This window comes from Saccopteryx leptura, chromosome 1 (assembly GCF_036850995.1).
Source record: "Saccopteryx leptura isolate mSacLep1 chromosome 1, mSacLep1_pri_phased_curated, whole genome shotgun sequence".
Lineage (NCBI taxonomy): Eukaryota > Metazoa > Chordata > Mammalia > Chiroptera > Emballonuridae > Saccopteryx > Saccopteryx leptura.
Genome location: NC_089503.1, coordinates 31633036 through 31657487, shown reverse-complemented (window position 1 = coordinate 31657487; position 24452 = coordinate 31633036). Strand labels below are relative to the sequence as shown.

Below are 24452 nucleotides of genomic sequence, written 5' to 3'. Positions count from 1 at the left end.
CGGTTTCCAAAGCTGTGGACACTCTCTAGGATTCTCCTGATCTGTCTGCTCAGGCTACAAATCGAAACGGGCTTTTATGTCTCTCATCTCTGTAGGATCAATGTAGTTTATTAAAATCAAGCTGCCTGTCATCTTCCAGAATAGTATACAAGGTTTCAAATACCCCATGACCAATTAAAAAAAATCTTTAAATGTGCCAATCCACATAAAGACACTTTAAAAAAAATTATTCTTTTAGGCTTGTACCTTTTAACATAGTAATGTCTGAAGAAATGTCACAACAAAACAAATTGCTCAGAAGTAGAAGTACTTAACTAAAACTGCTTTTATTAGTATCAAGGAGGAAGTTTGCTGGTTTGAGCATTGAAAAAGGACTGATACTGAATAAAAATACTATCAATGCCCAAAGGGAGTTTTATTTATTTTGGCTATAAAAATACTGCCTCGTTTTTTAAAATCTAAATAAGAAGATTCTCTATTGACAGTAACAGTTTCTTTTTGCTCTTAAAAATAATAACCCTTTCAGAGTCTCACCCGAATTCTGATTCCTAAATGAAGCTTAGAGCTTATCTATTTAGTTGGTTAGCTGGCACTTACATCAGCCACTACACGAAGGCACAGTCTCTGCTACACAGCTGCAACCATGTCAGTCCCCCAGGGGCTCCTTTACAGCTACTCACACCAGAGATCTCAGTGGACGCTGTGTCCTCACTTTTCTCCAGGCTATGCACAGACTCCCTTTGTCTGAAAAACCTTAAGTCTACTGTTTTATTGAATCCCTATTTGCTACTGGATAATTCAGCTTCTGTCTAGATTTTGATGCTTCTTAGCCCCCTCCTCCCACCATCTCAGGGAGAATCCTGCCGCCACCCCCAAAGTATCCTCAACATTTAGGACAGGGGTCCCCAAACTACGGCCCGTGGGCCGCATGCAACCCCCTGAGGCCATTTATCCGGCCCTGCCTCACTTCCGGAAGGGGCACCTCTTTCATTGGTGGTCAGTGAGAGGAGCATAGTTCCCATTGAAATACTCATCAGTTTGTTGATTTAAATTTACTTATTCTTTATTTTAAATATTGTATTTGTTCCTGTTTTGTTTTTTTACTTTAAAATAAGATATGTGCAGTGTGCATAGGGATTTGTTCATAGTTTTTTATATAGTCCAGCCCTCCAACGGTCTGAAGGACAGTGAACTGGCCCCCTGTGTAAAAAGTTTGGGGACCCCTGGTTTAGGAGGTCCACAAAGAGATGCCATGTGTGTGTGCCCAAGAACCAGCCACCCAGGCTCATTCTGCCGTGTCTCCTCCCCTGCTCTGGCTCTCCCTGTCTAGGATTTGAAAGCAGTGCCCAACTGCAGATGATGCCAGATGTCTGTACGCCAAAGTCCCTGCCAAGGCTGCTGTTGCTGAAACTGCTAAGCTAGGAAAGAGAAGGATGTTGGCTTTCCTGTTGAGGTAGGAAAATGGCCCTCTCCCTCTAACTTTATGCCACATCATGTCACTTAAGCCCCAAAGAAAACATTTCTTTTTAATTTTTCTGTAACAGGTCCCCCAATAAAAGCCCACACACATCTTTCTCCAAAGTTGTCAACTATTCAACAATAGCATGCAACAGTGCTTCTTCCCTAGGAGAGTCTAAAACGAGTCACTTAAAATACATTTCCCCAAATTCTCATTTTACCAACAAGGCATAGCCCTTCCAGTCAGTTCCTCGTCACACCTCCACAAACATGTTTATTTCATAAGAGATGTTTGGCTTTGTGTAACCCCTTCTTCTATGGTCACAGCATTGGACAGACATAAAGGCAAATGAATACATTATTAGAAATAAATATCCTGTTAGTCCCTCGGGGATATTCATAGAGAGGCATCTAGATATCTCTTTTCTTACCCTGATCCCTTCTGATCCACCCTGAGTCAGCCTCAGATGAACATCTGAAAATCTTCTCTCTCCCTAATCTCCCTCTAGCTTCTCTTGTTTCCACGCCTCTGTTCCTGGCTGCTGGTTTCCACGCTCTCTCCAAAGCCAAGGCCATACACACCTTTATTTCTGGCTTCTCCAGAGTTGTAGAATGGAAGGAATTTTTTGAAGTCTTCATAGCTGAGCACCTATAAGCCAAACATTCCTTTTTTTCTTTAATAGCATCACACCGATACATGTGCCCAAAGACCCCTTTCCCACCAGCACCAAAAAGGAAAAAGAATGAAGTCAGAAAATTCTTTGTCACATGTATCTTTGTCTAACTAGAAGTCTCTGCACAAAAATATGATTAAAATCTCCAATGATAGGCCCTGGCCGGTTGGTCCAGTGGTAGAGCATCAGCCTGGCATGTGCATGTCCTGGGTTTGATTCCTGGTCAGGGCACACAGGAGAAGCAACCATCTGCTTCTCTACCCCTCTCTCCTTCCCCCTCTCTCTCACTCTCTCTTTCTCTTCCCCTCCTACAGTCATGGCTTAATTGCTTCAAGTGCAAAGGCCTGGGTGCTGAGGATGGTTCTGTGGAGCCTGCACCTCAGGCACTAAAAATAGTTCAGTTGTGAGCATGGCTCCAGATGGGCAGAGCATCAGCCCCAGATGGGGGTTGCTTGTTAAATCTCAGTTGGGACACATGTGTGAGTCTGTGTCCCCTCTTCTTACTTGGAAAAGAAGAATAAATAAACAGATAAACAAATAAATAAATAATAAATAAATAAAATCTCCCTAGTTGAAGATAAAAAGATGTAGTTATAAAATGGCAATTTCCCCAGTTTTGATGTTTCCAAGATCTTAGGGCCAAGCCTCAATCTCAGGTTCATCCTAAGGCACCATCGGCACCCTCTGCCCTCCACACTCTATAAAATGCTAGTTCTCCTACACATTTGACTGAAGAATCAGAGCTCTGCCCTGAGATAACTGCTCTGATCATGTGTACTAGTTAAGTTCATTCAACTTCAAGCAATGGAGACCTAAAATAACAGTGGTCTCAACAAACTAGACATTGTTTTCCCTTTCAAGTATAATTCTAAAGTTATACCACGTGGGGCCGCACAGGCAGCTCTGACCGGAAAAGCCCTCAGCAACTCCCGCCTCCACCCCCACCCCCCACCCCCCACCCCCCACCCCCCACCCCCGCCACTGCACCCCCCACTCCGGAGCTCAGCCCTCACCCCCTTGCCCAACACACCTATATTACGAGGAGCAGATCGGCAGAAGGGGAAAAGGGAAAAAGAAAGGGGAAAGCTGCTTGCTACTGGTCTCCTCAAATTTCTAAAAATTGCCGCACGTTTTAATTACATCTTTTTTGTTCAATACATGGCCATTCCCTGCAAGGGAGACGGAGACATTTACTCTGTCTGTCGTGGGCAGCCATATGGCCAGCTAAAAATTCCATCCCTGGGGGAGAACAGCGGGAGAGTGGATATCAGGGGACAGCCAGCAGTCTCTGTCACGCTGTGCTCCTGAAATCACTACCTTTCTCTGCGCTAAAAATAAATTCTAGAGTCACCTAAAATAGAATGCTTTAAATTCCATTGTTTTTGTTAAAAACAAACAAAAAAAATATCTGAAGTCTGAGTCAAAATTTTCTCACTCAGTGTAACTGTAGGTAACTATGGTTTAATTCTCTGCCTTATTGTGATATCTGTCCTGCCACTTTAAAAAATTATTCTAAGGGTTGATTGAAAATAAAATCAGATAATAAAAGTAATTTTCAAAATGTGCTATAACTCTCAATACAAAGTAGAATTAAATCAATCTATTATCTCTTGTCCCCTTTATATATGACTCTCATTCAGATTATCTCTATTCTCCTAGGTTTCCTAATAAAATGTGGCAGGTAGAGGTCAAGAGAGCAAAGGACCAGAAACAAAGGTACGTGGTCAATATTAGGTGGTTCAAAGAGGGCCAATGGTGTACCAGAGAAGCAAAAGGAAATTCCCTAGAAGTCGCCAGTGTTTATGCAGACTCACGCCATTAACCTGGCCTCTCAATCATCACCCTGTATCTGTTATTATCATATGTGGGGTTAAATCTTCATCACAGAAGTTACTTTCTCTCAGGCAAAATTCTAGGTTCTATTGGTTCACAAAAGAAGCCACCCTGGCCATTTAGGACAAGCAGGGCAGCTATAAAAATCAGCTGGTGTTTTTTGTAATTTTCTGGTATTTTTAGTTTTGCTACTATTATACCTGTTTCTGTCGTTGTTTGTGGAGAACAGGAAAGATACCGAATGCTTGCAAAGCCCTGGTAATTCTAAACTACTTCAAGGGAGAGAACAAGTCCAGGCAGAAGGAGTGCTGCTAAAGGTAACTTGTACAGATGCTACGGTTTGTGTTGCAGGAGCAGAGGGCACAGAGTGAACATACAGTGTGACAGAGATTGAACGCTTTGGAAAAGCAAAGAGGATAATTCTGAAAATCATGTTTGAGCAGATTACTGACTTTGAATGTGGGTTTTTTTCAAATTTTTATTTTATTGATTTTAAAGAGAGGAAGGGAAAGAAGAGGAGAGAGACAGGAACATCTGCTTCAGTATGTGCCCTGACCGGGAATCGAACTGGCAACCTCTGCATTGTAGGATGATGCTCCAAACAATTGAGCCATCCAGCCAGGGCCTGGATGTATTTTTTCCCCTCTCCTTGTGGTTTGACTTCATACAAATAGAGGCAGTCTGTTGACATGCCCTCCAGGTAACCTGGTAGAGACTTATTAGTCAGAATAGGATGGGTCATGGCACAGTTACAAAAGCCCCTCAAGTTCTCCATGATTCATCACAATAAAGGTTATTTCTTTCCCATACTGTATAGCTAATATGAGTCAGAGGAGACTAGACCATACACATTCTCCCAAAGACATACCGTAAGTTGTCTGAGTCTCTACCAACGTGTAGTCATACCACTTGGAAGGGAAAGCCTATGCAGTACCCACAGGAGGAGAAAGCTCACTCGAAGAGTTACATGAGAGACTCTCACCGCATCAGCCCACAAATAATAAATATGCATCAGTCATGCTCATAGCCCACTGGCCAGAACACTCACATGGCCCTGATCTAAATGCAAGGCCCCTGGATAATGCGGGAGAGTACATAATTTGGTGATTGCGTGGCATCAGGATGGTTGAATTACCTATGAAGGGCTTCCTGCCACATTTTTTCTTCATACTTTCTGGGAATGCCAAGTTTTATTGGAAGAAACTTTCTTTTTTGGTAGAGGGTAAGATAGTATCTTGGTCTTCCAGCCACAATTCACTTTACACACACACACACAGTGAAGAAATAAAAATTCTTAAAGGGCATGGAGGACACACGTATTTATTCTAAAATAGGCTGAATGCTTACTCTATGAACAATAAAAATTGCTGTAAAGCCAGGAAATATTTTTAGCTTCATGCATTAGCAGTTGACTGATAATGAAATGTACTAACTTCTTACTGGAATATTATCATGGAGTATTCTCACTGCTGTTACTGCTTTTAAGAGTTTCTATCAAGATAAGTCCATGTCACTTTGCTCCACCTAGCTCGGAGAAAAAGAAAATGCAACAGAAATGAGAAATACATTTCATTTCATTGTTCACAGTGTGTTACTACATCCTCTGATGCAATCAAGTTCCATCTGACTGCTCCAGTGGATGAGAAAAAGCAGTTTACCTGCTAATGTGAAGACTAACCTTCCTGGCCCCTTCAAGGAAAACTGTACGGGACAGTATTGTATTTTCATATTCATAAGCATTGGCAACCGGTGGCTTTTCCACTTTATTATTTTTCTCAGGTATATCAGTTGACCTACCCTAGCAATGTATAATTCACAAGGGACAGATATTAGGCCAATAAGCAGGTAATTCTGACCTCTGCAAATCTACCCATTACCCAGCAAGTTCTATGCAGTGCAATGGAAATATAATGTGAACCATTTATGCGATTTCAAATTTCCACAATTTAAAGTACTTTAAAATGAAAAGAAATAGGTGAGATTGACTTAACATATTTTTAGCCTAATATATCCAAAATAATGTCACTTCAATGTAATCCATATGCATATCATTGAGATAGTTCACATGCTTTTTTATTTTGTCTTTGACATCCAGTGAGTATATTATATTTACAGTACATCTTAATTTGGACTAGCTGCATTTCAATGACTTAATAGCCACGAGTGGTTGGTGGCTACCACATTAGACAGTGCAGCTCTATGCTACTGTAGGGTAAGTTGGTAAGCAAAAATGATTACAATGTAGCACTTTATATGGAAATATAATACCATACATGCTAAATATCACTTTGTAATTTAAGTAAAGGTAATGAATTTAAATGACTAACATGAAAAATTTTTAATTAAAAAAAATTAAATATGCTACACTTTGTGTTTTTCAAAATAGCTTGTTTAATTCCAGGTGCTATAGAATTCAGGATAGAACCAAGACTGAAGAACACACTTTGGTCGAGTCCTGGCCTGGGTTTACTCTAACCTCACAGCTAAGGTTGAAATGGATGAACTAAAGAGATGGGCCACTGGATGACTGTTATTTTTTTCTGGTTATTATAATGTTTTTATCTTTTTGTTTTGTTTTGTTTTGAATTTTCATTGAATTTATTGGGGTGGCATTGGTTAATAAAATCATACAGGTTTCCAGTGCTCCGTTTTACAAGACACCATCTGTATATTGCATTGTTTGTTCACCACCCCAAGGCAAGTCATTTTTTTTTTTTTGTAAAAGTTGATTCTTAAATGTGTAATAGGCTCCAAGACAATACTATACTTCATTCTAGCTATAAGTGGGAACAGATGTTCTGACAGGGAATCCGAATGCTAAAACATGAATGGAACTAAGGCTCATCATTGCCCCTAGCTCACTTTTTGCCAGATTTCTTCATTCCACCTGTGGCCAGGGTACCCCTTCCCCAAATGTTCACGTTTAGCTCCTGGAGTTTCTTCTGCTCCTCGTTTTGCTTCGGCTCTGAGTGTCTTATCTTGTCCATATCCTTGGCCTGCTTTCTGGGCTGCTTCAGGGGCTTCCTGCCACCTTTATGGCTGGACATGGTGCCTGCCGCCCCTACCTGAGACCCTGCCACAGGAAGCTGATGAACTTTGTTTACACCGTCTTCTTCCTTTACAAGTGAGAGGAGGGGAGATAAAGAGAAGACTCCCGCATGTGACCTGACCAGGATCTACCTGGCAATCCCCATCTGGGAATGATGCTCTGCTCACCTAGGACCATGCTCACAACTGAGCTATTTTTAATGCCAGAGGTAGAGGCTCCATGGAGCTAATTTCAGAGCCCAAGGCCAATGCCATTGACCCAACTGAGGCACTGGCTGCAAGAGGAGAAGAAAAAGAGAGGAGAGGGGGAAGGGTGGAGAAGCAGATGGGTGCTTCCCCTATGTGCCCTGACTAGGAATCAAACCTGGGACACCCACATGCCAGGCTGATGCTCTACTACTGAGCCAACCAGCCAGGGCCAAACTTTTTTTACATTTTCATTACAAGACATATATATATAAACAAAGGCAAAAGAAAAAGATACCAGACCATAAAAAACAAGTAACATATCAAGATATAGAATGTATTTACTTCCTATTTTTAAATTTGAGCATAAAGGAATGACTTGAAAAACATTCTTTATAAATGAAAGAAGGATGCAGGTCATTGCATATATGCACAGGAAAAGCATTCTGGGGTTCTCACAGAGTTGAGGCCATTACTTTACCAAAATACAGGAGAGAAGTCTGAGGTGCATTTCTAATTTTATTTTACAATTACAGTTGGTAGTCAATAATATTTTATATTAGTTTAGGGCGTACAGCCTAGTTGTTAGACAATAATATAATTTATAAAGTGATTGCCCCAATTATTCTAATACCCACCTGCCACTATGTATAGTTATTACAGTATTATTGACTATATTTCCTATCCCGTACTTCATACCCACGTGACTATTCTGTAACTACCTATTTGTACTTCTTCATCCCTTCACCTCTTTCATCCATTCCCCCATTCTCCCTTCTATCTGGCAACTATCAGTTTGTTCTCTGTATCTGTGAGTCTGTTTCGGTTCTTATTTCATTTATTTTGTTTTTTAGATTCCAAAAATGAGTGAAATCATACGGTATTTGTCTTTCTCTGTCTGACTTTTTTCACTTAGATTCAAACACTCTAGGTCCATCCATGTTGTCACAAGTGGTAAGATTTTCTTCTTTCTTATGGCCAATTAATATTCCATTGTGTATATATGTACCACAGCTTTTTCATACATTCGTCTATTGATGGGCCTTTGGGTCACTTCCATATCTTGGCTATTGTAAATAATGCTGCAGTGAACATATGGGTGCATATATTATTTTGAATTAGTGTTTCGGATTTCTTCAGATATACATCCAGAAGTAAAACTGTGGGGTCATAAATTAGTTTTGTTTTTCATTTTTTGAGGTACCTCCATTTCGTTTTCCACAGTGGCTGTGCCAAACTCTAAAACCACCAGCAGTGCATGAGGGTTCCCTTTTCTCCACATCCTAGCCAATACTTGTTGTTTGTTGATTCATTGATGATAGCCATTTTGACAGGTGTGAGGTGCTTTCTTATTGTGGTTTTAATTTGCATTTCTCTAATAGTGATGTTGAGTATCTTTTCATGTGCTTATTGGCCATCTGTATGTCCTCTTTGGAGAAGTGTCTATTTAGTTTCTCTGATCATTTTTAATTGGATTTTTTGGGGGGGTTGGTGTTGAATTGTTTGAGTTTTTGATACTTTTGTTGAGTTTTGAGATTTTGTATATTAAGCACTTTTCAGATATATCATTGGCAATATAGTCTCCCACTCGGTAGGTTGTCTTTTGTTTTGTTGATGGTCCCGTTTGCTGTGCAAAAACTAATTTTAGTATGATGTAGTCCTATTTGTTTACTGTTTTCATCTGTTTCCCTTTCATCAAGGAGATATATAAGAAAAAATATATATCCTAAGAGAAATGTCAAAAAGTTTACTGCCTAACTTTTGTTCTAAGAGTTTTATGGTTTTGAGTCTGACATTTAAGTCTTTAATCCATTTTGAATATGGTGTAGGAAGGTGGTCTAGTTTCATTGTTTTGCATATGTTTGTCCATTTTCCCAACACCATTTATTAAATTGAATGTCTTTACCCAGTTGTTTTCCTTTCCTCACTTGTCATATATTAATTGACCAAACTGGCATGGGTTTGTTTCTGGGGTCTCTATTTTGTTCCATGCATCTATGTGTCTGTTTTTAAGACAGCACCATGCTATTTTGATTAATATAGCCTTGTAGTATGGTTTGGTAATAGATAGCCTAATACCTCCAACTTTGTTCCTCTTCCTCAAGTCTTTTGAGGTTCCATACAAATTTTAGGATTATTTGTTCTAGTTCTGTAAAAAATGCCATTGAAATTTTGATAATGACTGCACTGAATACAATCATAGATTGCTTTGGGAAGTATGGTCATTTTAATGATGTTAATTTTCCCTATTCATGATCACGGTATATGCTTATTTTATATCTTCTTCAATTTGTTTCTTCAATGACTTATAATTTTCCAAGTACAGGTCTTTTACCTCCTTGATTAAATTTATGCCTAGCTATTTTTTAATGTAATTGTAAATGAGACTTTCTTAATTTTTCTTTTTGATAGTTCATAATTAGTATATAAAAATTCAACCAATTTCTGAATATTAATTTTGTATCTTGCTGCTTTTCTGAATTCACTTATTAGTTTAGTAGTTTTTTGGTGAAATCTTCAGGGTTCTCTATATACAGTATTATGTCATCTGCAAATACTGATAGTTTTATTTCTTCCTTTCCAATCTGGAAGCATTTTACTTCTCTTTCTTGTTTGATTGTTGAGGCTAGGACTTCCAGTACTATGTTGAATAAAAGTGGTAAAAGTAAATATCCTATTTTGTTCCTGATATTAAGGAAAATGCTTTTAGATTTTCCTCATTGAATATGATGTTATCTGTGTGTTTGTTATACATGGTCTTTATTATGAGGTATAGTCCCTCTATTCCCAATTTACTAAGAGTTCTAGTTATAAATGAGTGCTAGATATTAGAAAATGCTTTTTCTGCATCTATGGATATGATCATATGCTTTTGACCCTTTCTTTTGCCTATATGTTGTATCATGTTAATTGATTTGTGGATGATGTACTAACCTTGCATCCCAGGAATAAATCCCACTTGATCACGGTATATAACCTTTTCATTGTATTGCTGGATCCAGTTTACTATTGTTCTGTTGAGGAATTTTGTACCTATGTTTATCAGGGATATTGACCTATAATTTTCACTTTTTGTAATGTCTTGATCTGGTTTTAAAATCAGAATAATGTTTGCCTTGTAAAATGAACTTAGGAGCCATCCCTCCTCTTCAATATTTTTTAAATAGTTTGAGAATGATAGGCATTAGTTCTTTTCTGAATGTTTAGTAAAAGTCACCTGTGAAGCCATCCAGTCCAGAACTTCTGTTTGTTGGGAGTTTTTTGATTACTGATTTAATTTCATTGGTAGTACCGTATTTTTCGCTCCATAAGACACACTTTTTTTTCCCCAAAAGTGGAAGGGGAAATGCCCGTGCGCCTTACGGAGTGAACGTTCATTTTTTTTTTTAGCTTCTGTGGGTTCCAGACAACTAGAAGAGTATTTGAACATTAAAGTCTCTTCTCATTTGTTAATAACAGTGCTAATGGCTGTTAATACTGCTGCTGAGTTTACATTGTTGAAATATTATTGTGGTATATTTTATTAAATATTTTAACGCACCATTTGGTTCAGAATATTTTTTTTCTTATTTTTCTCCTTAAAATCCTAGGTGCGTCTTATGGTCAGGTGCGTCTTATGGAGCAAAAATACAGTAATCTGTCCAGATTTTGTTTCTTCTTGGTTCAGTCTTGGAAAATTGCATGTTTCTAGAAATGTATTCATTTCTTACAGATTGTGTAATTTATTGCCATATGGTAGTTTGTAGTATTTCCTTACAATTCTCTGTATTTCTGTGGTGTCATTTGTTACTTTTCCCTTTCATTTCTTATTTTATTCATGTGAGTCTTCTTTTTCTTGATGAGTCTGGTTAGGTTTATTAATCTTTTTTATCTTGCACAAAACAAGCTCTTAGTTTCATTGAACTTTTGTATTTTATTTCTGCTCTGATCTTTATTATTTCTCTCCTTCTACTCACTTTGGACTTTACTTGTTGTTCTGTTGCTATTCCTTTAAATGTAAAATTAGGTTGTTAATTTGAGATTTTTTTTTCTTGTTTCTTGAGATAGGCCTGTAATGTTATGAATTTCCCTCATAGAACTGCTTTCACTGTGTCTCATAGATTTTGGGTTTTGGGTTTTTATTCTTATTTGTTTCAAGGCATCTTTCCATTTCTTTCTTGATCGCATTGTTAACCAACTCATTGTTTAGCAACATGTTAGTTAGCTTCCATGTCTTTGTGTATGTTTCAATATTTTTCCTGTTACTAATTTCTAGTTTCATACCATTATGGTCAGAGAAGATACTTGATATGATTTCAATTTTTTTTTAATTTATTGAGACTTGTTTTATGTCCTGACATGTAGTCTATCCTGGAAAATGTTTCATGTGCACTTGAAAAGAATTTTATTCATTTGCTTTAGGGTGAAATACTCTGAAAATAATTACATCCATGTTATCTACTGTGTCATTTGATGCTGCTGTTTGTTTGTTGAATTTTCTGTCTGGAAGATCTATCTATCCACTGATGTCAATGGATCCCCCTACTGTGATTGTATTCCTGTCAGTCTCTCCCTTTGTGTTCATCAATACTTGCTTTACTATTTAGGTGTCCCTATGTTGGGTGCATAAATGTTTACAAGGGTTACAGTCTCTTGGTCAACTGATCACTTTATTATTATGCAATGTCCTTCTTTGTTTCTATTATAGCCTTTGTTTTAAAGGCTATTTCGCCTGATATAAGTAATGCCACCCCAGCTTTTTTGTTTGTTTGTTTCCATTTGCATGAATATGTTTTTCCACCCCTTTATTTTCATCTCTGTGTCTCTTGATCTGAATGGGTTTCTTGTAGACAGCTTATATATAGGTTTTGGTTTTTTATCCATTCAGTTACCCTATGTCTTTTGATTGGGTGCTTAATTCATTTACATTTAAAGTGATTATTGATAGGTGTGTAGTTATTGTCATTTTGTTACCCATATTTATGTTCTTTTTTTTTTTCCCTTCTTGTTAATGAATTCTCAGCCCTGGCTGGTTAGCTCAGCAGAAGGGTGTTAACCTGGCATGTGGAAGTCCCAGGTTCGATTCCTGTTCAGTCAGTTGTCTTTTTGCTTTATTATTGGTTTCTTTTGAGTTAATAAAGGTATTGTAATAACCATAACCTGTATGTCTTTTCCCATAAGAATAACTGTAACCCTACTTTTGTGCATCACTGTATTTGATTCCACTCTCTTCTAGCTTGTACAGTTTCTGCTGAGAAGTCTGATGATAACCTAATGGGCTTTCCTTTATAGGTCACTTTCTTCCTTTCACTCGCTGTTTTGAGAATTCTTTCTTTGTCATTACTTTTTGACAGTTTTAATACAATTTGCCTTGAAGAAGGCCTCTTTGGATTGAGGTAACTAGGTTTTCTGTTTGCTTCTTGGATTCTATGATCTAGTTCTTTCCATAGATTGAGATATTCTCATTAGGAATTTGTTTGAATAGGCACTCTGTTCCCCTCTTTTTTTCTTCTTCTGGTTTGCCTATTATTCTTACATTGCTCTTTCTGATGGAGTCAGATAGTTCTTACAGTTTTCTTTTATTTTTTTTTTATGCTTATGTCTCGCTCTTCTTCCCTCTGTGTCATTTCTCAACTTCTATCTTCAATATCACAATTCAATTTATGGTATTTGATAGGCTCCTTCTCTGTCTAGGAATCTGTGTATGGGTGGCACTTTTCTAGCAGATTAGTACCAAGAGGTCTCTCTATATTTTCCAGTAGGTGGCAGTGAATCATAATTTTTTTTAGCTCTGTGAAGTCCCACGGTTGACCACCCACTGTCTTTGGCTGCGACAGTCTCGCCACCACACTTGGGGTGGAGTTTGTGATTGGAACCCAGCTTCCTTCTTTGTTTTACCCTCTGGGTAATGGCAACCTTGGACCTCCACAGGCTTTCAACTATGCCTTGACCAGGGACCAGTCACCCTTTGCTCACAGGAATTAGTGATTCTGTGGTACTAGATCTCATTTTAGCAGATAATGTGCCCTGCACTCCAACACCCAGGGCAAAGGAAGGTGAGTTCTAGGAGGTTAGGGAGCAGCAGGGCTCCATGCTTTATTTCTCTGTCCGGAATGCAGACCACCAGACAGCCACAGTAACACTTCTGTGCTGTATCATATATTTAGCATATTCAGTGAAGTGCCTGGGGCATAGTAGGTGCTCAATTTTAAAAAGCTCAACATTTTTAAGGAACAATGTAAGGAACTAATACAACTGCATATATGTAGAAGAGCCATAAAAACACATAAGTGCACATATAAAATCATATAAATATACTTTGTGAACAACATAGATAACAAAGAGTTAATTTAATAATACAATATGTAGGCCCTGGCTGGTTGGCTCAGCAGTAGAATGTTGGCCCGGCATGTGGAAGTTCCAGGTTCAATTCCTGGCCTGGGCACATAAGAGAAGCACTTATCTGCTTCTCTACCCTTCCCCTTCTCCTTTCTTTCTATCTCTCTCTTCCCCTCCCACAGCCAAGGCTCCATTGGAACAAAGCTGGCCCAGGCAATGAGGATGGCTCCATGGCCTCCACCTTAGGCGTTTAAATGGCTCTGGTTGCAACGGAGCAACGGCCCAGATGGGCAGAGCATCACCCCCTAGTGGGCATGCCAGGTGAATCCTGGTCGGCGCATGTGAGATTCTGTCTGTCTACCTCTCTACTTCTCACTTCAGAGAAATACAAATAATAATCATAATAATACAACAAGTAATAGTTATAACATTATTAGTATTCTTTTAGAAAAAGTAAAATGATTTATAATTTCTCAAGAATCATCAGTTCATTTTATTAAATATATTATATAAAATTTAATTAGTCTATAACTGTTATAATATGCTTACTTAACCATTAATAACACATTTCAAAATATTTATTAATTCCAGATATCACTTACATAAGTATTAAATTAGTACTTTCAGTGTCAGGTTCTTTAGTAAGTTTTGTCTTTGTCACACATTTGAAAATAAATCATAATCCTGGATAAACCCAAATATCTGTCACCCATTTGCTTGAATCTCTGCTGTTAAACTAGACAAAGAAAAAATACACATCCATATTGAGTGGTCTTGTGTTAAATGTTTTACCATAAAGCTCAAGTGGACACTTAGTACTGGTAGGCTACTAAACTACTCCTGAGTCACTACTAACTCAACCCCTCTCCCAGTCTCAGGCAGCTATTCAAATCTTTTCCTCAAATCTTTTCCAAACCCTGGGCAATTCCTCCACCATCCTTATTCTCATATGATGCCTTACAGCCTACCTTACTGAAAAAATAAGAATAATCACAGGAGAGCTAGCACAGAGCTTCTCACCCCACCTACCATCCTCTGCACCCACCACACCCATGCACCCACAACATCAGCATTCACCACACCTACTCAGTCCCCATTACCACACCCACTACACCTCCCTAACCACCAGCATCGGCACCCATATCTGCCTCGCACCTGATGCCTGGATGAGCTCTCCACCTTCCTATCTGAAGCCAGTCCCTCCACCTGTGCTCTAAAACCCATCTCTTCTTACCTACTCGAGAACACTCCAGATATTCTCTTCTCTTCCTCCAACATCATCAGTTTTCACTCTTTATTCAATCATTTGCATTACTATACAAACATGCAGTTATTTTGTCCATCATAAACCATGAAAATCAAGAGAAAATGATCTTTTACCCCACTTCTACTTCATCAAATCACTCATTTCTTTGCTCATCTTTGTACAAAACTTCAGGGAAAAGCTGCCTATATCAACTTTTTAAATATATATTTATCTCTTGCCAATCATTTAAACACACACTAATCAGGGTTTCGGTCCCTTTGCTCCAAAGGAACTTCCCTAGCTGTGGACACCCATGACCTTTACCTTGCCACATGCACTGTGCAGTCATGGTCCTCATCTCACTTAACCTGTCGGCAGCATTCACACAGTCATCACTCACTTCTCCTGATACACTCTCTTTACTTGGCTTCTCTCCAATCTATTCTTTCTTCAATGGCCCTTCTCAGTTTCCTTTGGAAAAAAGAAGAAATAAACTTCATCTTATCCTTGACCTCTTGATATTAGAATAGAACAGGCTCAAGTTTTCTTTCTTTCTTTTTTTTTTTTAAAGAAGTAATTTTTTAAAAAATTTTTATTTTATTTATTCATTTTTAGAGAGGAGAGAGAGAGAGAGGGAGAGAGAGGAGAGTCAGAGAGAGCGAGAGAAGGGGGGAGGAGCTGGAAGCATCAACTCCCATATGTGCCTTGACCAGGCAAGCCCAGGGTTTTGAACTGGCGACCTCAGCATTCCAGGTCGACGCTTTATCCACTGTGCCACCACAGGTCTCTTTCTTTCTTTTATCTTCTCTGTTTATACCCACTCTTCTAGACTCATGTCAATGACTCCCAAATTTATATTTTCAGCCAGTAAACCTTTTCTTTCAAAATTCAGATTCAACATTCTACTTACATCTTAAAGACACCTCAAGCTCAACATGTCCATACTGAATTATTAATCTTTTCCTGAAACTTACTACATCTACAGCCATCCCACTTATATCAACAGCAAGTTTATCTTTCAAGTTGTGCAGACCAGAATCTTTAGAGTCATCACTATCTCTTGGCTTTCTCTCACATTCAACATTCATCTATCACAGTGGTTCTCAACCTTTCTAATGCCGTGACCCCGCAATACAGTTCCTCATGTTGCGGTGACCCCAAACTAAAAAATAATTTTGGTGGCTACTTCATAACTGTAATTTTGCTACAGTTATGATTCGGAATGTAAATACCTGATATGCATTATGTATTTTCCAATGGCTTTAGGCAACCTCGCCGGGGTCGCGACCCACAGGTTGAGAACCGCTGATCTATCAGAAAATCTCCTTGGCCTTACTTTCAAAATATATCCAGAATCAAATTATGTCGATTGCCTCCGTTGCTACCACACTAGTCTGAACAAATACCATTTGTCACTTGAGTTGCTGCAATAGCATCTAATAGGTCTCCAGATCCTACTTTTGTTCCTCTACATCAGCAGCACAGCAGCCAGAGGGATACTTTTAGACCTAAGTCAGATCGTGTCACTCCCCTACCCCAAATCCTACAACTGGTTCTCTCTTACAGACAGTCAAAACTAAAGACTTTTCATTGGCCTTAAAAGTTCTACATGATTTGAGTCCTGTTACATCTCTAATATCATATCCTAATATTTCCATCATTATTCCTTTGCTCCAGACACACTATTTAAATAGGAAATATTTGTTAAACCAATCCCAGTCTCCAAGGAGCTCATAGTCTCCTGGGAGAAACAGAGGTAGATACATGATTGCAAACAGAAGGTGGTACTTAAAGTTCTTCTGTCTTCCATTTGAAACTCTGGAAGGTGAATGTGAAAGGGTGAGAAATTTGCCAGGGTTGCAGTTGTGTTGGAGGACACAGGGAGAAAGTAAGGACTTTTCAGGCAGGACAAACATTGCACATACGAAGATCTAGAAGAATGAATCAGCAGAATATTTAGAGAATTACAAGTAAAGCATCAAAAAATAACACTTAAGATAAGGGAATGTGGATGTGGGAGGCTAAAATAAATATGGTTTATACTTTACATAGGAGTCAGATCATGAATGACTCTATTTGTTTCTTTTCTTACAGTTTTCAATATGATCGCACAGCAATTTATTAAACAACCACGTCCTTTGGGTGTACCTCCTCAATGGGGCCAAAGCAATACTTGAAAAGGATTCTGAATTCCTCAAGTTAAAGATACAAAAAAAAAAGAAGAGGAAGAAGAAGAAGAAGAAGAAGAAGAAGAAGAAGAAGAAGAAGAAGAAGAAGAAGAAGAAGAAGAAAGGAAAGAAAGAAGAAAGAAAGAAAAGAAAAGGAAGGAAGGAAGGAAGGAAGGAAGGAAGGAAGGAAGGAAGGAAGGAAGGAAGGAAGGAAGGAAGGAAGGAAGGAAGGAAAGAAAAAAAAAAAAAGGAAAAGAAATAAAACACCCAGAATCCAGTCACATTTAATGTGACAAGGTAAAGGAGTGGGAGTGCTACTGTATCAAATTTAATTTGTGCAAAATTATCGTCTCTAGTAACATCAGTTTTCTTGCTCTACTTTGTTTAGAGTTTAGACTACTTTAGAAAGGCTTGATCTCCGCGTCTATCTAAACACTGATTCACTTACAGCAAGCTGCAAGCAAACATTGGTCTTACTAATACCTGACAAATCCACAAGGTGTTAGTTGCACACGATTTTGTATAAAAGGTGAATGAGACTTAACTCAGCCTACAGTTTTCCCTAGACAAGGCAGCCGGCCACAGGTGAGTCTCAGCATCTACAGTGACCAAGTAGTGACAGTTACTTTTGAAACTGCAGATTTCTCAAGATCTGAAGAACACATCTAGAGATTTTGAACTCTGCTCATGTAGAAAATGTGTGCTTGTCACCCTGGCTTCTTGAATATGGTTAATACAGTGTAATTCTTTTTAGCAATCAATTGATTTTGTGAAACAGTCTTATTTAAAACACAGGTGGGTAGAAGTGAATGAAAATGTTTATGAAATGCTAAAAAATGATGAACTAATTTTGCAATATAGAATTTTTATTTTTATTTTTCAACAAAAATAGTCTTTAAAATGATAATAAAAGGACAAATACGACGATCACAATTACTTGCTTCAGGGTAATCATTTTAAGACATTAGGTGGTAATACTCTCATCTTTAAATACTGCTCTACTTAAATCATTATATTGGCATTTTGCCCTATGATATGTTTCTATTTTGACACAAAACAATGAAGGAGGAGGAGGGTAAGAAAAACTATCTGTTCAAGGAACTAGGAAGAAAAGAGAAAGGAAGGGAAATATAATAATTGCTGGAGCAAATGTGACCGGGGCAGATGGACAGACCAATTCATTTTGCTTTCATCAACTTACATAATAATAATATAATTCTTTGGTTTTTTGGTTTCTCATGGGACTTAATTGTTTGCTTCCTAGTCCAGGATGAAGTCAGTCCTGTTTGGCTTTCTTTTCTGTTGCTGGAAAGCAATTTGCTGCAACAGCTGTGAGCTGACCAACATCACCATCACCATGGAGAAAGAAGAATGTGGCTTCTGCCTCAGCATCAACACCACTTGGTGTGCGGGCTACTGCTACACCCGGGTAGGAACATGGCTTCGCTGGAAGGGAGGGAGGGTGCTGAGGGTCTGCAGAAGGCAACTTCCAGTAATTCCTACGTTATTACTATTTTAATTTTCCCAAGTCATAGCCATGAGTCCTCTAACCAATATTGTCTGTGTTATGATTAAGGTTAATTACCAGAATATCAGTTAGATGTTTTGGGTCTGGGTTTGATTTCGAGTAAATTTAGGGAAGGCTCAGCTTTGATCTGATCAATTTGGTAAGATGTCGACTCTGCATTTCAAAAGAAAAAGAAAGGAATTTTATGGTAGATTTTACATATTGAGAGATAAACATGTAAGCATACATATATTTAGTAACAGATCTACAATATTCCCAAAAAAACTAATCCCCGTGTAGATGTATTTTTATAATATTATGTATTGCTATTTCTATGTAATTGAAGCCATATCTTTGCAATAGAAATAGTACCGAAGTATGTTTCTAAGCCACATAAAAACACAAACAACCACGTTATATAAACTGCTGTATTGGCCCTCCTGAATATAAATGCCAACAAGCAGCAATCATTCCTTGCAGACTGGTAGAACCAAAACGAATCTACAAACACACTCACTTTTTATACTGTTGAGAAAGCCAAGGCACAGAGGCATAAAACCATTCATTTCTAGTCACAGAGTTTCTTTGCATCAATTCAAGTAAGAAGGCAGCTTCTGCTTTTCTTTTTTTTTTTTCTTTTCTTTTTTTGTCCCCCTTAGCACCTGGCTTTCTATGCAGAATTCCATTCTGCAAACTGAAGTTGAAACTGGCAACTTTTTAATGAAATATACTTTATTGGGTGGTAAATATACATAAGTGTGATCTACCTCCACTTATATATACCATTGGTCCCCAACCCCCGGGCCGCGAACCAGTACCGGTCCATGGGCCATTTGGTACCGGTCCGCAAAGAAAGAATAAATAACTTACATTATTTCTGTTTTATTTATATTTAAGTCTGAATGATGTTTTATTTTTAAAAAATGACCAGATTCCCTCTGTCACATCCGTCTAAGACTCACTCTTGGCGCTTGTCTCGGTCACGTGATACATTTATCCATCCCACCCTAAAGACTGTTCCATGAAAATATTTTCTGACATTAAACCAGTCCGTGGCCCAAAAAAGGTTGGGGACCACTGAATTATACAATTTATTGAACCTTCTTAAGTTACAGACTTGATAGTATGATGTTGAAATAAATTAAACAGCAGTGCCAATTTCTTCCCTCAGTGCAAATAGTGTTATTTTATTAGAAAGGGTTGGAACACATGCGTTCTACCTGGATTAAAAGTTCTGATATGCAAACCACATATCCCTTGACACTCAAGGTACTGCAAAATATAAAGCATTTAAGGGAGGAACATATCTACAAACCAGTGGAATATTTCACATCTTACGTAAGCCTCCATAGTCATGTTAAGCTAAGCATCAACCTTTCATAGTATGTCTCTTTGACCTTCAATCAACACGCAGGGACAATGTATTGGGAATCATTTTCTGCGAAATTAAACTTCAGTGTTTTATGGCTTAAGTTGTCATTAATATAGTTTTCGACTAAGTACAAAAAGTCAACTTAAAATCTGTCATGTTTCCCTGGCTCATTGTTATTCTATATTGAAATTCAAAGTTTCTCTTCAGTTTGAGAAATAATATTTTGCTACAGACATAGGGAGTGGGGAAAGGAATAAATTATATTTTCTGTAAGATTTCCAGAACCACCAAAAACACGCTATAGCATATAGGTAGGTCATTTATGAGCTCGTGTTCCCTTGGTTAGGAATTCCACAAGTGAGCTTTAATGGGAAAATATTAGAGCAAGAAATATTAAATTCCTGTCTGGTTTTGATTATGCTAAGTAGAACCTTCCAGAATATTGTGATCTAATGGTACCCTTCCTAAACTCCTCAGGATCTGGTGTACAAGGACCCAGCCAGACGCAACACCCAGAAAACGTGTACCTTCAAGGAGCTGGTGTACGAGACAGTGAGTGTGCCTGGCTGTGCTCACCAGGCGGACTCCGTGTACACGTACCCAGTAGCCACTGCATGTCACTGTGGCAAGTGTGACAGGGACAGTACCGACTGCACCGTGCAAGGCCTGGGGCCCAGCTACTGCTCTTTCAGTGAAATAAAAGAATAAAGAGCAATGGCATTGCAGGCTGCCTACCTTTGTCCTGAAGGACCAAGCCATTCAAAAGGTCCGTGTGTGTACAACATGCGCAGGCCGCACGCCACTGTTGGCTAGGGGAGCGTCACACCCCACTGATCCCGGCTCTCCAGCGCTTGAGAGTGCCAGAACTGAGGGCGCTGGGGACAGGAGCCTGTCACCACTCAACCCCGTATCTTAGGTCTGGTTCCTTACGTTTTATTTAGTCTTTCTTAACTTATGGACACATGGGTACTTTTCTCTTTAACAGTCTTAGACACCCTCTCAGCCAATCCCTCCCTCTGAGAGATGGAGATAACGATGCCCAGAGGGAAGACGTGAGCTAGGAGTGGGCGCAAGTACTGAAGGCAGCGTTCTTCTGGTAGGCCCTTGGGCTCTCCACAGCAGGGCCAGCAGCTTCATGACTGCAGCCTAGCACTACGCCTGGGAGATAACAAGAAACTCAACAATGGCTTTTTCAAGGAAAGTGAGATCAGAAAGGTAGGCCGTAGGGAATACTGTAAGAGGGTGGCTGACAGGGCTGCCCCAGCAACGCAGTCAGTCCACAGGTGAGGGCTTCGGCTCCACTGCACAGCAACTCCGCTGGCGTGTGGAACGCTGGGACAGGAGGCAGCTCTGTGAATTGCTCGGTGCCAAAGGGGAGGAAGATTTCCTAGCTATTACGACCAAGCCCTTTACAGAAGGGCAAAAGCAAGAAATGTTCCTGTGGGCCTCTGGAAATTAGCCCGCATCTGTGCCATCATTTAAACAAATTGAACAAATGCTGTCAGGCTCCTGCAGAAAAACTCCCTTTGGAAAGTAAAATAAACAAAACTGTACCAACCTGCCCCCCAGGCGGGCGTTCACTCTGTAGAATAGAGGGGGATTTGAAGATGGGTTTGAAAGGAATTTCAGCAACCTATTAAGTTATTGACAAATATAGTTGTGTAAAAAAATATAGCTCTTTTAGAAAGAATTAGCCATGAGGGAAAAAAAAAACAACAACAACAAAAAACCTTGATGTTTTCTAGAATTCTGTATCCATCTTCTCTTTTGTGTGCACATGTTCTCCCAAATCTATGGTTTCTTTCAAGAGGGTTCAACTGGAAACTATTGCATGAGTTGATTTCTTTTAAAGATGTTACCTTTCTTAGGTATGGACTTGTTTCACACTTACAATGTTTAACTAATCTATTTCAACTTTATTTTTTTAATAATGATGTTAGCCGCTAGAGTCATTGATTTCAATTTTTTCACAAACAGCTAAACATATGTGCATGTTTATAATATTAGCAGGAAAAAAATGTTAACGTGTAACTTCTAGTGCTCTGTAAATATTACTTGTTCTCACTTTTTAAAATATTAAAAAAATGATTTCTTTGCATTTCTAAAAGTATTTCTTTATTTCAATTTTCTGTCATTTTTTTGAAGTCATTTTCTAAGAAAAAATCACAGAGTGGTTGGAGACACTGAAGATTCTCTAGGTCATTTCTTTCATTTCTTTCATTTCTTTTTTTTTTTTTTTTTTTTTTTTTTGGCAAAAACAGAGAGTCAGAGAGGGACAGACAGGGACAGACAGGCAGACAGGAAGGGAGAGAGATGAGAAACATCAATTCTTCGTTGCGGCTCCTTGGTTGTTCATTGATTGATTTCTCATATGTGCCTTGGCTGGGGGGCTACAGCAGACCAGGTGACCCCTTGCTCTAGCCAGCAACCTTTTCCCAAGCTGGTGAGCCTTGCTCAAACCAGATCAGCCTGTGCTCAAGCTGGCGACCTTGGGGTCTCGAACCTGGGTCCTCAACAGCCCAGTCTGACACTCTATCCACTGTGCCACTGCCTGGTCAGGCCATTTCTTCAATTTCTGAGATGGAAAAATTAAAGGCCAGGATGATAAGATCACAGCCAAGACCACAAAGACTGCTCGCGGCGGCACCAGGATTAGAACCCTGGCTTCCCAGCTCTAAGCCCAGTTCTCCTGTGACCACTTCACCATATCAAGAAGTCATTGTGACCAAGGACTATGTCAAAGTTGTAGGACTTAATAATCAGCTTGGTCCATTCAAATCTGGTATTGAGTATGGCTTATAGCTATCTATATTCTCTACAGTATTTTGACACATTGAAATTCGGGCTCTAATAACGAAGTTTAATAAAATGCTTTCAATTACAACATAGTCTTTCCCCTCTCCCTGTACTTTTGGAAATCAAAACAACTGCCTTCCCATTAAAGGTAAGTCAGGACAATGGCTCCAGAGTTAAGTGGTATTAGTCATCTTGACCAATGTGTTATCTTGAACAAGTCACTTAAATTCTCAGGAAAATTACAAAATTAGGATAATAATATTATCTCCCTCAGAGAGCTATATTGATAATTAAATGGAATCACACATGCGAAGGCCTTAGAATGTTGCCTGGCACATTAGCAATTCCTCAATAAACATGAGCAATTATGCCTTGGGACAGGCAATGTGGCAGGAAGGCAAGTCAGACTTAAATTAAAAACAGCTCAGCTCAGGCTCTGTCCAGTAATCTTAGTTAAGCTGTCTGACCACTCCGGGCCTTACGTTCCTCATTTTTTTTTTCTTTCTTTTTTTTCTTTATTCATTTTTAGGGAGGAGAGAGAGAGGGAGAGAGAGAGAGACAGAGAGAGAGACAGGGGGGAGGAGCTGGAAGCATCAACTCCCATATGTGCCTTGACCAGGCAAGCCCAGGGTTTCGAACCGGTGACCTCAGCATTTCCAGGTCGACGCTTTATCCACTGTGCCACCACAGGTCAGGCCTGTTCCTCATTTTTGAAAAGAAGTAAAAATGGCCCTGGCCGGTTGGCTCAGCGGTAGAGCATCGGCCTGGCGTGCAGGGGATCAGGGTTCAATTCCCGGCCAGGGCACATAGGAGAAGCGCCCATTTGCTTCTCCACCCCCACCCCCTCCTTCCTTTCTGTCTCTCTCTTTCCCTCCCGCAGCCAAGGCTCCATTGGAGCAAAGATGGCCCAGGCACTGGGGATGGCTCCTTGGCCTCTGCCCCAGGCGCTAGAGTGGCTCTGGTCACGGCAGAGCGACGCCCCGGAGGGACAGAGCATCGCCCCCTGGTGGTCAGAGCGCCGCCCCTGGTGGGCGTGCCAGGTGGATCCTGGTCAGGCGCATGTGGGAGTCTGTCTGTCTCTCCCCATTTCCAGCTTCAGAAAAATACAAAAAAAAAAAAAAAGAAGTAAAAATGATAGCTATCCCAAAGGGTTGCTGTAAGAAATAAAAAAAGGAAAAAGAATGTGAATAAGGTGCTTGGGAGTCTGAAAGAAGGGCTATAATCCTGATGGATCAAGACCTCTTTAGCTTAAAAGGTCAAGGTCCAAATGCTAGGAGAAAACAGCAGCTTCTGCTGACAGCTCCCCCGTGTCAATCTGGAGCGCAATCCTCTCTGAAGCAGCAAGAAGAACTGTGAGCCCTCCAGGTCCACGCCAAGAAGAAGCCCATATCCAGGGGGGGTCACCGTTTTAGCTGAAGTCCACGTTATCTCTTCCCAATCCCATGCAAGGGTCTCTTCTAGCTCCGGGCCGTCCTAACATAGCTATAAGAATTATCCCTCTAAATCACCACTTTGAACATTCTTAATAATGAATGGAATTCTCACTGTTTTCAGGATAAAATCCGAATTCTTAGCCAATGTACAATGTCTGTCATGGTCTGGCCTGTGATTACTTCTCTGACTCCCTATCTCCCCCTTCCCCATCCCCAAAGGGCCGCTATGTGCCTGGAGATTAGCTCCGCAGGTTTAGGGAGGATTTTGTGCCTTCCACTCAGGGAATGGTTTAACAGCATCTGATGCCTTTCATCCCACAAGAGAGTTGGCTGACTATGATTATAAACTGGTCACTAAGACAGCAGTACTAAATTCTAAGTGATTCTTAAAAAAGGGATATCAGTGCATAAGA

General features: G+C 39.5%; 2 protein-coding genes across 2 annotated transcripts; one reads left to right on the top strand and one right to left on the bottom strand.

Moving 5' to 3' along the window:
* Window positions 1-6823: 6823 nt before the first annotated feature.
* Window positions 6824-7012, bottom strand: LOC136388733 (translation machinery-associated protein 7B-like). The gene has a single exon (XM_066360546.1). The coding sequence runs from the start codon at window positions 7010-7012 to the stop codon at window positions 6824-6826; it is 189 nt and encodes a 62-aa protein (XP_066216643.1).
* An 11189-nt stretch (window positions 7013-18201) lies between these two features.
* On the top strand, window positions 18202-20518 carry FSHB (follicle stimulating hormone subunit beta). Its single transcript, XM_066360545.1, has 2 exons — window positions 18202-18360; window positions 20288-20518. The coding sequence occupies exons 1-2, from the start codon at window positions 18202-18204 to the stop codon at window positions 20516-20518; spliced, it is 390 nt and encodes a 129-aa protein (XP_066216642.1).
* The last annotated feature ends 3934 nt before the right edge of the window (window positions 20519-24452 follow it).

What these genes read in the sequence shown, in the direction of transcription:
- LOC136388733 (XM_066360546.1), bottom strand. Translation starts at nt 7,012, where the DNA reads ATGTCCAGCCATAAAGGTGGCAGGAAGCCCCTGAAGCAGCCCAGAAAG.
- FSHB (XM_066360545.1), top strand. Translation starts at nt 18,202, where the DNA reads ATGAAGTCAGTCCTGTTTGGCTTTCTTTTCTGTTGCTGGAAAGCAATT. An exon ending in CGGGCTACTGCTACACCCGG is followed by an intron (nt 18,361 to 20,287) that starts GTAGGAACATGG and finishes TAAACTCCTCAG; the next exon opens with GATCTGGTGTACAAGGACCC.